Source organism: Panthera tigris, chromosome D4, assembly GCF_018350195.1.
Source record: "Panthera tigris isolate Pti1 chromosome D4, P.tigris_Pti1_mat1.1, whole genome shotgun sequence".
NCBI classification, from domain to species: Eukaryota; Metazoa; Chordata; class Mammalia; order Carnivora; family Felidae; genus Panthera; species Panthera tigris.
Genome location: NC_056672.1, coordinates 45,054,989 through 45,069,513, shown reverse-complemented (window position 1 = coordinate 45,069,513; position 14,525 = coordinate 45,054,989). Strand labels below are relative to the sequence as shown.

Here is a 14,525-nt window from a genome sequence, read left to right as displayed (position 1 = left end):
GAGAACCAAAACCAGAAACAGAATCTCAATCAATATAATATTATATAAGAATTATATAACAATTGGGTCACAAGATTATGGGGGCTAAGAAGTCCCATAATCTTGTTGTCTGCAAGCTGGAGAGACCCAGGAAAGATGGTAGTGTAATTCAGAGATGGATGTCCTAGCCAAGGAAAGAGCAAGTTCACCCCTTTACTAGTCTTCTGTTCTCTTCAGGCCATCAGTGAATTGGGATGTTGCCCACCCACACTGGTGAGGGTAAACTTCTTTATTCAGTCTACTGATTCAAATGTTAGCCTCTTCTAGGGCCGCCTGGGTGGCTCAGTCGGTTAAGCATCTGACTTTGGCTCAGGTCACGATCTCGCGGTCCATGGGTTCGAGCCCCGCGTCGGGCTCTGTGCTGACAGCTCAGAGCCTGGAGCCTGTTTCAGATTCTGTGTCTCCCTCTTTCTCTGACCCTCCCCTGTTCATGCTCTCTCTCTCTGTCTCAAAAATGAGTAAACGTTAAAAAAAAAAAAAAATTCAAATGTTAGCCTCTTCTAGAACGACACTCACAGACACCCAGGAATAATGTTTTACCAGCTACCTGGATATCACTTAGCCCAGTCAAGTTGACATAGAAAATTAACCATCACATCACTCTAGACCCATGCCACCACTAAAAGCTCCACTAGTTTCTCTGTACTCCAACAGACCTCTTCCTAGGCCAAGCCCCAGTCCCAGCCCACAACCGAAATCACTGTCTATCTTCCACGGGGCAGTGGGGGGCACAGTTCTAAAATGTTCTTTCTCTCCGTTCTGTGATTTTAATCTACTTATCTCTGCCTCAATAATTCTCCAGTGCCTTTACAATGTGGTTTATCTTTGCCATTTTATCCAGTTGTGTCTAAATGTTAGCAGCAGCAGCACTCTGCCATGACCCATCACATCCTTCTTGAAAGTGGAAGTTAAATCATGATATTAAAAACCTATACCTTGGGTCTATCCAACAAGAAGATTTAATTATGGTAAATATTTATGCCCCCAACTTGACACCACCCAAATATATAAATCAATTAGTCACAAACATAAAAAAAACCTCATCGATAATAATACCATAATAGTAGGGGACTTTCACACCCCACTTACAGCAATGATCTCTCAGCAGAAAATCAACAAGGAAACAATGGCTTTGAATGACACATTGGATCCAATGGACTTAACAAACATATTCGGAACATTTCATCCTAAAGCAGCAGAATACACATTCTTCTCAAGTGCCCATGGGAACATTCTCCAGAGTAGATCACATACTGGGTCACAAATCAGCCCCTCAATAAGTACAAAGAGATCAATATCATACCATGCATATTTTCAGATCAAAACGCTAGGACACCTGAAATCAACCACAAGAAAAAAATGAAAAAGTCCACAAATACTTGGGAGATTAAAGAACATCCTACTAAAGAATGAATGGGTTAACCAAGAAGTTAAAGAGGAAGTTAAAAAGTACATGGAAGCCAATGAAAATGAAAACACGACACTCAAACCTTTAGGATACAGCAAAGCAGTCGTAAGAGGGAAGTACATAGCAATCCTAAAGAAGAAAGAAAGGTCTCCAATACACAACCTAATCTTACACCTCAAGGAGCTGGAAAAAGAACAGTAAATAAAGCCTAAAACCAGCAGAGGAAGAGAAATAATAAAGATTAGAGCAGAAATCAATGATGTCGAAATCAAAAAACAGTAGAACAGATCAACAAAACTAGAAGATGGTTCTTAGAAAGAATCAATAAAATTGATAAACCCCTAGCCAGATTTATCAAAAAGAAAAAGGAGAGGACCCAAATAAATTAAATCATAAATGAAAGAGGAGAGATCACAACCAACACCATAGAAATACAAACAATAATAACAACAGTATGGAGATTCCTCGAAAAATTAGAAATAGAACTACTCTGTGACCCAGCAATTGCACTGCTGACTATTTATACAAAGGATACAAAAGTGCTGATTCAAAGGGGCACATGCACCCCAATGTTTACAGCAGCATTATCAACAATGGCCAAATCATGGAAAGAGCCTAAAAGTCCATTGACTGATGAATGGATAAAGAAGGTGTGGTGTGTATATACAATGGGATATGACGTGGCGATCAAAAGAATGAGACCTTGTCATTTGCAACAAAAGTGGATGGAACTAGACTGTATTATACTAAGCAAAATAAGTCAGCCAGAGAGACAAATACCTTATGATTTCACTCATATGTGGTATTTAAGAAACAAAACAGATGAAGGGAAGAAAAAATAAGAAAAATACAGAGAGGGAGGCAAACCGTAAGTGACTCTTAAATACAGGGAACAAACGGAGGGTTGCTGGAGCGGTGCTGGGTGGGGGGATGGGCTAAATGGGTGATGGGCACTAAAGGGGACACTTGTCGGGATGAGCACCGGGTGTTATATGTAAGTGGTGAATCACTAGATTCTACTCCTGAACCTATCATAACACTTTATGTTAACTAACTTGGATTTAAATTTTAAAAACTAAATTAAGAATTAATTAATTGATTAAAATACAATTAAGAACGCTTCCTAATTAAAACCAAACCCGCTACCTTGATATTATGTAGTGCACTCACCTGCAAGGCCAGGTTTCAAACCCGGTTGCTTGTTTGTTTCATACATTTTCAAAATAAAATTGGGGATTCCTGCTACGGTCTTTCCTTGGTCTGAGCGAACACCTCCTTTTAATGCAGAGTGATATACTCCACGGGGCATATTCACCATTTCTTGCTTCACAAGAGACGTAAAAAATTCCTCCAAAGCTGAAAGAGGTGAAAGATCAAAAGTAAACACAGTATGTTAGGAGAGCATCATTCACTCTTAACTCATATATAGTTATTTTCATGCATGCTTGCACACCCACACACACAGCTGTATTTCAGACCAAACTTCACACAGTGAAAGGGAACTCTTGATTCCCATCCTTTGCCTAGTCTTCCCAAATTATAACATGGCACCCAGTTACTCAAGCTTAAAACCTTCATCATTCTCAATTCCTCTCTTTCTCACACTTCGCATACGTAAATCCACGAGCAAGCCCTTGCAGATCTACCTGCAGAAATATATCCTGGCTCCATCATCCATTTCTCTCCATTTTCACCGCTGCTTGCCTACAAAACAGGTTTGTACTCAAGTGTTATTTCCCTAGGGGCCACTAGAGGTTGCCCAATGCAGAAACAAAAACAACGAACACATCTAAGCTAAACAAACGGTAGGCATGGAAAACAAAATGGAAAACCACTGCCTGTGCCTCTCGTAAGAATAAAAAAGAAGGGTCCACCTAACTAAACAGGAATTTCATTCTTAATAGGTCTCAAAGTCCTCTTTAAATGACTGTGATTAAATTGAAGGTGCTCACTGGAGCATCTATTGTGCGCCCAGTTCCGTTACTCCTACATAGAACCTTCCTAGAGGTGACCACGCTTCTCCACTGAAAGCCCAGAGAACGCCTGTGTGGGATGTTTTCCACTTACCCCTCCAGACCGGCCCTCTGCCCTCTCAACCTTGCTCTGTACGTTGGGAGACAACCTTTATCGACTACATCCGCAGGGCTCCCTTGTCCTCCGGCTTTTAGTTGGCTTTTTCCAACGGGAGACACTCGCCAAAGATCACAGGTTGGAAGCAGAGTGAGGTCAGGGCATGTGTCCCCAGACACCCTCCTGCAGGACTGTTACAAGTGGCCTGCCCCCTCTTCTGCAGCCCCTGGCTCCCCTGAGGCAGTGCTATCCACGACACAGACGCTCTCCCCGATTCTCCAGACTGCTACGTCCCCTTCCTTACCTCTTCAGGCTGGGGGACATTAACCATTCGGGGATAACGCACCATTGCTTGTGAATTTCCTTCAAACCTGACCACACAGCTGTAAATGGTGCCTGTATGAAACCCTCAAGGACTCCAACTGAATGTGCCTCTTCTGCCAAGCCCCTGGCTAATACATCATCTACATGAAAGAGACGCACGACGTCCAGTCACAGGCCACGTACCCCAATTCCTGCATAGGCGTGCACAGGTGGGACTGCTTCACCCTGGGGGTGAGTACAGACGACTCAGAATGTAGCTAAAGATCATGTTTGTGAGGACAGAGGAGCTATGGCGGGAGAAGGTAATTTCACGCTTTCTCAGAAGGGAATCTATTTTGGCAAAAGCTCATCCGTGTCAGGAGGTAAGTACACATCTTCGTGTAGACTAACTCGGGAACCGAACTCTGTCTCCTTGTCAAGGTCTTCAGAGAACTAAGGACTCTCAAATTAACTCAAGCCCCCAAAATGAGTTTAAATGAGGGTAGGACACCATGAGTATGACCAATGTATACAGCACCATCTTCCCTGGCCAGGAAGCTAGGAACTACGATTTCTTTTCTACTGCTTCAGAGCCTTGCCCTGTCCCTCCAGATGATCAGGTGAGAATTTAAAAGAGCTGAAAATTCTGTAGAACACAGGGTGTTAAATATAAATTTTTAGAACACCCCCCAGTGTCCTTTAATAGGTGAGGGGACAAACTGTGGAACATCCTACAATGGAGTACTACTCAGCAATTAAAAGAAATCGACATAGGCAAGTATTTGCATAAAGATCAAAGTCATTATGCTGTGTGTAAAAAAATTTCTTTAACTGAAAAGTCTATATACTATATGGGGGGGAACTAGTGAAATCCTAAGTCTATAGTGTTTTTTTGTTTTATTTTTTAAAGAGAGAGAGCGTGAGCAGGGGAAGGGGAAAGAGGGAGGGAGGGAGGGAGGGAGGGAGGGAGGGAGAGGGAGGGAGAGGGAGGGAGAAAAAGAGAGAGAGAAAGAGAGAGAGAGGGAGAATCTTCAGCAGGCTGCAGGCTCAGTGCAGAGCCCGACACGGGGCTCGATCCCATAGTCCTGGGATCATGACCTGAGCCGAAATCAAGAGTTGGACGCTGAACCGACTGAGCCCCCCAGGAGCCCCTAACAGGTCTATGGTTTAAATAATTGCTTTGTACCAATGTGAATTTCCTGGTTTTAATAATGAACCAAAGTATGTGAGAGGTTATCCCGCTGGGTACGTTACAGTGTACCTGCAACTTCTTTTAAGTCATTTAAGTTTATTTCAAAATAAAAAAACAAAATAAAATACCAGTAACATCCCTATTTAAAAGGCGGCAAATTACTGGATTCCTCTGCAGCTGCTTTTGTGTTTACTTGAAAAGACATCAGGGAAGAAAAGGACCAGGGTTCACTCATGCTCAGTGCAATTTGGTTTTCTGGCTGCTGTAACTAGAGACCTCATGTGTATTACCCACCCTGTGCCTTTTAGGGCGTATGTTCCTAAGGCTGGTGCTTTCTCCTGGTTCTTTTTTGAATTCTCCAGTAACTGCAGGGAGAGGGAGGCCCAGGAAAATAAAGAACTTGGCCCCACGGCGACACGGTTTGCCAGACCCCGGCAGTTTCCAGAGCACCCCCACGTGACGCTACTGAATTTTCTCCAACAGACATACTTGCTGAACTCAAATCCTCCCCTTCTTTCTCAGGGAAAGGCACTCGTAACGATCAAGTACGAACAATGTAGAAGAGCCAGTTAATGGCCACCACATCCTGAGAGGACAGAAGCAACAGCACACCTTGGCCACACCATCTCCTTTCTCCGCCACACACCTTGGGGGGGACTGGATAACATCATTTAAAAAGCCCAAAAGGACTAGAACTTCTACCTCTACGGCAATTTGGGGACGCAGGAGGAACTTTGGATAACTGAAGGCTTTTTTCCTTCCCGGGACTCACTATTTAAACCGCAAAGGGATCCTAGACTCTCCAGGGCCGTGAGCTGGGAAACGGGGAAGAACAGAAACGGGGAACAGGAACAAGTCCTTAAGGCTCTTTTCTGGACATCGAGAGAAAAGGAAATGTGAATTCTTTGTCTAAGTTGTTCCATTTCAGTTTTCTCTCATGAAAGGAGGCAGGGATTTGGGACAGAATTATCTAGAAATAAATAGTATGCATGTGCCTGAATTCCTCAGCTAATCTCCATGGGGGTAAAGCCAAGGGGGAGAAAAAATCCCCTATTATAGGATATGGCGATTATGATTGACAAGATGACATTTCTTGTGTGGGCTGATCTTAATTTTCAGAAGCTGACCTTTTCACATCCATGTACATTCAAGGTAGAATTGGGACAGAACAAGGTAATCGGTGCCTGCTCGGAAAAATGTTGGCTAATACTGAATTAGAATAATTAGATATAATTAGAATAATTTTTTTAAATGTCACGGTCCTAGAAGCTTTTTATCAAAACTGAATGATCATACAATTTAATCCATTAATTTACAGCTTTCGAATATTGATACCATCTTCGGAATAATTCTAAAGAAAGAATAAATTCGTAACGAAAGTACCCAGGAAATCTCTGCAGATTCTAACGATCTTTTCATTTAGCTTATAGAATAAAGAACCGTTATTTGAGCCAGTGACTTAAAGTCCCACTGCAAATTTGTCTCGTAGAATATGGCTTTTGAAATGGATTTTAATTTCTCACTGAAAATGGTGGTTTCAACTGGTTTTCCAGTGCAATTTTATTCGACCCTAACGTTTTTCCGTGTGTTCGGAACACCATCACCACCTCAAGCCGTCCCTATAAAAGAGACACCTTTTGCCTTTCAGATAGAAAGGAAGCTAAATTAAAGTAAACTATAAATATGTACACATCAGAAAAGAACACCATCGGACAGGTAAAAAACACTGACAAATGCTGGCTTCCCCGCCACTGAATAGGAGTCACCTGGTAAAACCGAAGGAGCAGTAAGCGACAATAGTTTGAGATAGCAAGAGCCAGGAATGGAAAGATCCAGATCCTTTTCATCACCCTCATCATCTTCATCTTCTTCTAGCTCATCAGGAATAGGGATTTCTGGTCTTATCTGAAACGACAGAGAAGGCAATAGTAGAACGTCACATAAAATCTTTTCTTTTTCCTTTTTATGCGAAGACTTAAAGACTGAGTTAGACTCGTCGCTCTGTAATGTCAAAAGACCATTAAAAATTAATTTTAAAATACCTGTTCATTTTCAGATTAACTAAATGGTAAATTCTATCTTATGAGATAGAATCCCAGACCCATGTAAAGAACTAGTGGTAATATACTAAGAAAATTACCATAAGCAGGCATAAGCAATGATTATTATAGAGCACTAATAAAATTTTACACCCTCTGACAGTAAAATGCAAACAACTGACACATTCAATATATTGAACTTCTTTGGTTTGTAATTAAATATTTGCCTTGTCGGAATACTTTTTTTTTTTTTTTTTAATTTGTGATTCTGGCCATATCTCTGTGGCAAAGCTTAAAATCTTCCAGTAGAATATATAGTAGAGATCGGAAAAGGATAGAATGCTTTAGTTGACTTTTTCTTAGACTCGGCAGTTTGTTGCTATAGAATATAAAAACACTAAAGTCTGTAATTGGTAGCTATACTTTATTGTGTCTAATTTGCAATTTGAAGATTTTTGTGGTTGCTCTGTGATTAGTTAGGTTTGTTTGAACCAAAAATTTAAAAATGGAAAAAGATTACCGTTATTGTAGCTTCTACAAGATACAACTGTCAAGCAATTAATTAAATTTTTAATACTTTCAATGACACACCATCATAATGCCCACATGGAGATAATTAAGCATTAGGGGAGGAAATCAAAATATATAAAAGTGGTTGCTATAACCATAAAGTGCCAGAACCCAGTCATTACCATTAGCCTGTCTCCCGGAGTTATTTTTAGAAATAATTAACAATTCCTGCAGACTGCCTTCTTCATAGGTCCCCAAAGCACTGTTCCATTTAGGAACTGCACTGAGTCAGGATTCTTGCAGGGGGATGAAAGAAAACAGAAAGGAAATGCTTCTCTTAAGTATAATAACCTCCACTCCAATGAAGCCTTTCAACCATAACTAGTGTTCTCTTCACTAGTGAAGGAATAAAAGCAACCTGCCTAGACGAGCACTTTCCAAGACGAGATTTAATTCTGATTCACTACGGAGTACCCAATTCTCAGAGGACCAAGCCAGCCATAATTACAGAGATTAACAATAATGTACGCTCCACATAGGGCACAATGGCGTTTGTTGATTTCAGTGCAAACTGGAGAAAACCCTGGCGCATTTGCAACCCTTTTGGCTCTCACAAGCGGGGTTTTCCAAGCGTCTCTGGTCTGTCTACATACTTTGAGCTTGCCAGGTTTAGTATCATCAGGAGTTCTCTTGGAGATTCTAACCAGTCCTAGTCGTCTACAAAGATCCAGAAAAGGAGTTGGTTCTGGGTCTGTCTGCCTTGCCTGTCCCTTTTACACATCGTAGTACAAACTGAAAATGATACTTGAACGGCACCCTGGGGGAAACAGACAGTAATGCTTATAGCTAGAGACTGCAAGGGTAACACCAGCTACCACCCCAGTTATCAAAGCACTGGAAAGCTCGGACACATACCATATCCACAGGTGGCGGGAGGTTTGGGGAGGTGGAACACAGAGGTGACCACTTCAATTAATATGAAAATGCAGAGGGATGGTGAGGAGAGAGAGAAATCAGAACGCTCCTGCTCTGCTGGTGGGCATGTAAAATGGTGCAGGCAGCCCCGTTGACAAACAGTTGGCAGGTTCTCAGAAAGTTAAAGAAGAGCTACCCCATGGCCCAGCAATTCGACTCCTCAGTATACAAGGAGAGAAATGAAAACGTACGATCACACAAAAACTTGCACACGAATGTGAACGCGTTGTTCGAAACGGCCAAAAAATGGAAGCAGCTCAAAGGTCCGTGAACTGGTAAATGCATAAACAACGTGTGGCGTATCTACACAATGGAATATTCTTCAGTTGTAAAAGGGTATGAAGTACAGATACGTGCTGGAGAGGAATGAACTTTGAAAATATGCTAAGTGAGGGAAGCCAGTCACAAAAGACCACATACTTACTGCGTAATTTCATTATAGAAAAGGTTCAGGCTAGGCAAATTTAGAGACAGAAAGTAGATTAATGGGTGCTCAGGGCTGCAGGAGTGGAAAGGAGTGATGGGGATTGACTACTAATAAAATGTTCTAAAATTAGATTGTGGTTGCTCTGTGATTCCTTGCACAGTTCTTTAAATATAGCAAACCCACTGAATTGTACACTTTAAATGGGTGAATTATATGGGATGCGAATTATAGCTCAATAAAGCTGTTGAGAAAGAGGAAGAAGGCGAGGAGGAAGGCAGGCAAGCTAGAAGAAGGACGTGGAGAAGAAAGGGGAAGGGGACGGGAGGTAGGATAGAGTAAGAGGACGCAGAAGCAGGAAGCTGTCACCACCTTCAGAGGGATTTGGACTGGTGTATGAACTACGGCAAACAACCAAATGCTTCCAATTCCAGAATTACTTAATGTAAAAGGGACACGATTATTTCTGCACACATTTTAGCCTATCCAGTCTTTCTGATCAGTCCACCTAAATTACTTACAATGAGTCACAGGACCCAGACCATCAATATCTCTTAGACACGCTAAAGAAAGACAGACCTACTAGGTTGGAGATTAAAAAAATAACGATCTATCTTATGTTGTCTAATTTTACATCCACATAACTGGATGCCTCTATTAATTTATCTGCCATGTGGCAAAGAGCATATGTCTGTATCTTACATATGCATATATTTTAACAAAGAAACTACAGACGTACTGTAATTTAAGAATAACTGATATATTCTGCCTACTTACAACGGTATGATTTGTTTCTTCAAAGGTGAGTTAATTCTGAACAAATTAGCACTTATTGTTGGACCTTGGTTCCATCTCATTTCCATCCTCCTCCGCTCACCTCTTAAAGAAGTATTTGTCCCAGCTTCCCTGTGCAAGACCCAGGCTTTTCTCTTGCTTTGTGCGTAACTACTGAATTGCGATGAATGGGCGTACAACTAAGAAAAGTCAAGAGAAGTCATCTAAAAGAATACCTGTAAAATTATCACATTTTGGTAATTATATGACAGTAGCTACTAAAAACACCCAGGAAAACCACATATATATTTAAAACACACACACATACACACACAACTATACCCTTCCAATTATCGCTAAGCTTTGTTGAAGAAACTTAAATGGAGAGCCAAATATTAAATGACAAATTACTTTTAGAATCTGCTTCAAATTGAATATTGGAAAGTTCATACTACAAAATGCCTCACTATGGGTTCTGAGCCAGATAACCTTTTAACCACCTTTCCTGTGTATAACCCATGAAAATCTAAGAGTTTGTGCATAAACACAGGATTTTATTTAGAACATGTCAAGTATCTGCATACATTTATTTAAAAAGAGAAACAGCTTCTGATGAATGCAGTGACATTCACTTAAATCAAAGCCAAAGAGGTTACACCACATTAATACCAACGCAGGATGCATAATGAGTTCTCTTCCATTACTCACTTCGAAAATTAACTCCAGAAATCAAGAACACAATCTATCTTAAGATTCTTTAATTAAAAAAAAAAAACAACTTAATTTTTGAACACCTAAATAGTTTTTAATGGACCCAAGTCAAAGATGAGAGTCAGTCTTCTGCCTAAATGTTTGTCCATTACTGATTGTTTTACCAGAATAACAATTCTCTATATTTTTGTTTATTTTTGTTTGCTTTGTTTTATTGGGTTGGGGGGACACTAAAGAAGGCCAAAGAGAATAAATAGTTCAACAGAAGAAAGAAATACAAACTAAAAAACAAAAATCATTTCTGTCCATTTCTTAACGTTGGAATCAACAAGGCCTCAAAGAAGCCCCTGAAACTTTTTGACCAACTTCAGATTTGCATGTTTCAAGTGATTAACGATGATATTTTTACAAACCAACGAAACATACGGATTCGCTCAACATTCCCAGCTTAGAATATGGCCTCGGGCTTAGTGTATGTCCAATAAATAATTGCTAAACTGATGCAAGTATGAAGTGTCTATCAATAATCCCACAGAACTTCCTAATAACAACCTAATGACAAGAAGAGGAGTTCATGGATTTGATATTCAAACCCCTAACTCACGTGGTATCTCGTTAAACTCCAGGGCTCATAGACATGTTCCAATTCTACCTTAGGTGGACTGTTTCATTCAACCCAAACTGATGTCTGCCACTCTCCCAACACCTTTTGTTCTATCCATCTGTGAGCTTTCAACAAGTTTCAGGGTTTAAATGGATGTATCAATGAACAAGAAATCTTTCTTTAGTAAATTTAGAGAAAGGCAATACAGTACTTACAAGAGTAGCTACATTATATAAGAAAGTAGTCCTGTTGCTAAGGATACAGTGTATCTTTTTGTTGATTTTTACTTGAAATTTACAGCACTCTCATTTAAAAGATTCTTTCACAAGTTTTCACAGAGAGAATGTGGATGTACTTTCACTGGAAAGGTACAGAGGTAACCTTCAGTTTTCTGAGTAAGTCAAATTGCCCGTCGTGCAGAGTGACTAATCTCTGTCAACAAGGAAGAAACAGAAGTCCCTACCTGGAAGGGACTCTTCAAACCATTGAAAATATGTTTTTATAAAAGAGCCTCAGTTTCACATCACTGCTATCATCTAAAAAACAGAGGTAGGGACGTGACTCGGTTGTATCCTTAGCCTTTCGGGGTTTGTTTGGGATATAAACACATTGACCACTTTCTGGACTTTTAGTTCTTAGGTATTCAAACAGCCAAATTGAAAATCAGTAATCAATGAAAGGAAGAAGAATGCATTGTGCAGTCTTAGAAGCAATAATTCTCCATGAGGAGGCAGGTCGTCTATATCAGAAACTGGGGGTCAAAGACAGACTCTTTCAAATCACTTATGTCCCCTCCTCTTAAGCCTAGTTGAGAATATCCACTGCAGTGAACACTGTTACTTCACGGAGTAGGTCGTATCCCAGAAGGGGGTTAGGGTAGAAAAAAAGTTGAGAAGCACGGCAGAAAAAGTATAAATGTTAGACATTTCCTTTATAGTTCTTCACACTCTAATGGTGAAAACCCAAGCATATATAGAAACCCCAACTCTAAGTATACCACTACCCTTTACATTGGAAGGTATAAAGAGCTATTTACGTGTCCTCAGCTAGCAGAGGACATTGAACAGTTAGATTAAAAAAGTATCTAATAGAGATGCCTGAGTGTCTCAGTTAAGCGTCAGACTCTTGATAATGTCTCAGGTCATGATCACACGGTCATGAGACTGAGCCCTGTGTTGGACTCTGCACTGAGCGTGAAGCCTGCTTGGGACTCTCCCTCTCTCCCCCCACCCCACCCCACCCTCGCCTCCGCCCCTCCCTGCTGTGGGCACATGTGCGCACTCTCTAAATAAATAAGAAAGTATCTAATATTTGACTAAGCGTAGCCCTTAACTGAATCTAAACTCTAATATCAGAAACTGAACATAATGCTAAAGTAGGAAAAGATATAAACATATCAATACCTAAAGAGGTAGAGACTAAACAGCTAGGAATATGTGGGAGTTATTTAATCAAAGCTACTATTCCAAAGCTACTACTCCAAATTTCATGAATAATAGCTAAAAGTAAAGGTAATTATGATGCTGTAATCTAAATTAGCAATTGCTTATTAAAATAATAATAATAATAATAATAATAATAATAATAAAAAGTATCTTTCCAGATGTTGTACCCAATTTACTGGTAGGCAGTTGCATACAAAATTTACATGTAGCTTTTTTACCTTTACCTTTTCCTTTTTTAAACTTTTTTGCTTTCTTTCTTTATGCGTTTACGTGTTTATTTATTTTAAATATAACTTACCATCAACTTAGCTAACATACAGTGTATATAATACAGTGTGCCCTTGGCTTTGGGGATTCATCACTTATATACAACACCCAGTGCTCATCCCAACAAGAGACCTCCAGTGCAATCTGAAGTTCATCTTTTTAAATTTCATGAGTTACAGAACACTTTTTCTTAAGTCTTCCCATTTGGGATAGCCACACAACAAACTGGCCCATCTGTCTTTGCATCGTCAACGTGAGAAATCCTGCCTTAGTTAGGATTTGATTTTACAAGAGGCTTTCAACAATCCTTCCAATTCAATTCAATAAACACAAGTTTGCCTTGTTCCTACTGGCAACTAACCTCTATAAAAACTCAGTCCCAAGGAAAAAGTCAACCCATTTTAATGCCTTAGGATCCTAAGACATTTGTATCAAAACTTCTTGAGCCATTTGACCTAAGGACTGATTCTGGGTAACATCAGATGTAACTTCTTCTAACACAATGTCTGCTTTACACTCTAGAGGCATTCAATAAACATTCATACGCATTTAAATTAGCAGTAACATTAAATGTGAGATCCATACACTTAGGTCCTTAACATAACCTAGTAACTTAAACCTGGTCATATTAAGTAGATATTAGAAAAGGTTGTATGTTTTCAATCTAAAAACTAAGAGGGACACCTGGCTGGCTTAGGCATGCGATTCTTGGTCTTGGGGTCGTGAGTTCAAGCGCCACGTTAAGCATAGAGCTTCAAAGAAATTAAAATATATATATATATATATATATATATGTGTGTGTGTGTGTGTGTGTGTATATATATATATATATATGTATATGCATATACATATAAACTAAGATAATGTCACACAATGTGTTAACTCTTAGAAGAATGATCCTTTCTTCATCCAGTTCCCTGGGACTAACCTATGTATCATTTCACACTAAATGAATTAAAATAGCAGATTTTTCACATGCATCTCAATTTTGTATCACAAATAAGGATCTCTGGCTGCACAGGCTGCCTAAACCTTAGTCTATGCAGGCCATGCTTGGAAGTGAACTACTCCAGGAGGTAGCAAACTGGGCAAAATGGTTCCTACGGTGACACAGATCCTCCGGGGTAAGCCAGGGGCACCGGCATGCAGTTACCTACAGAGATTTCGTCAACACCATACGTGCCTTCCATCTGCTTCCAAGAGATTTAAGTTCATTATCTGTGGGGTCTAAGACCTCTCCAGTCTTTTACAGATTAGACAAATTAATATATGTAAGTTCTCATTCTTTATAGACAACATATCTAGAGTTACGTATGCGTCAGCTAAAAATCTTCAAAGAGAGGAAATACAAATACAGTTATGAACCCCAGCAGTCAAGAGATACCACTGGGAAAGCAGAAAGGCCTACCTCTTCGGGCAGATGAAGAATGGTATGCTCTCCCGCGCTAAAATGTGACAGAGATTTATAGGCAGCGTTTGCTACAATTGATTCCTAGATGGGGTACCAGTAAAACAAAAGAAACAATATATATTACACATCACCTTTGGAGGAAGAACAAAATTCCCACGCCAACCTCAAAGTGCTATAGTCAGGGCTTTGGAAATGGTATTCATGGCTTGCTTACTAGGTCCCACTAAAAAGAGAGAGAAATCAGCGCTCGGTAGAGAGATCAGAAGCACTGCGTTTTTATCCCAGTTCGGACATTAAACATCAATTCACTCCAAATCGCTCAGGTCCCCATCAGGTGGCATGGTTTACTGAAG

The 14,525-nt window shown here is 40.1% G+C and overlaps 1 protein-coding gene across 4 annotated transcripts in view; it reads right to left on the bottom strand.

Moving 5' to 3' along the window:
* The window catches only part of FOCAD (focadhesin), a 319,129-nt gene that overhangs the window by 106,190 nt on the left and 198,414 nt on the right, over window positions 1–14,525 (bottom strand). For all 4 annotated transcript variants that reach the window (XM_042965277.1, XM_042965278.1, XM_042965279.1 and 1 more), the window contains 3 exons: window positions 14,170–14,253; window positions 6,779–6,917; window positions 2,618–2,803 (listed from right to left, as the gene is read on the bottom strand). In XM_042965277.1, the coding sequence (XP_042821211.1) occupies window positions 2,618–2,803; window positions 6,779–6,917; window positions 14,170–14,253 (409 nt within the window). The remainder of the gene's footprint in view (window positions 1–2,617; window positions 2,804–6,778; window positions 6,918–14,169; window positions 14,254–14,525) is intronic.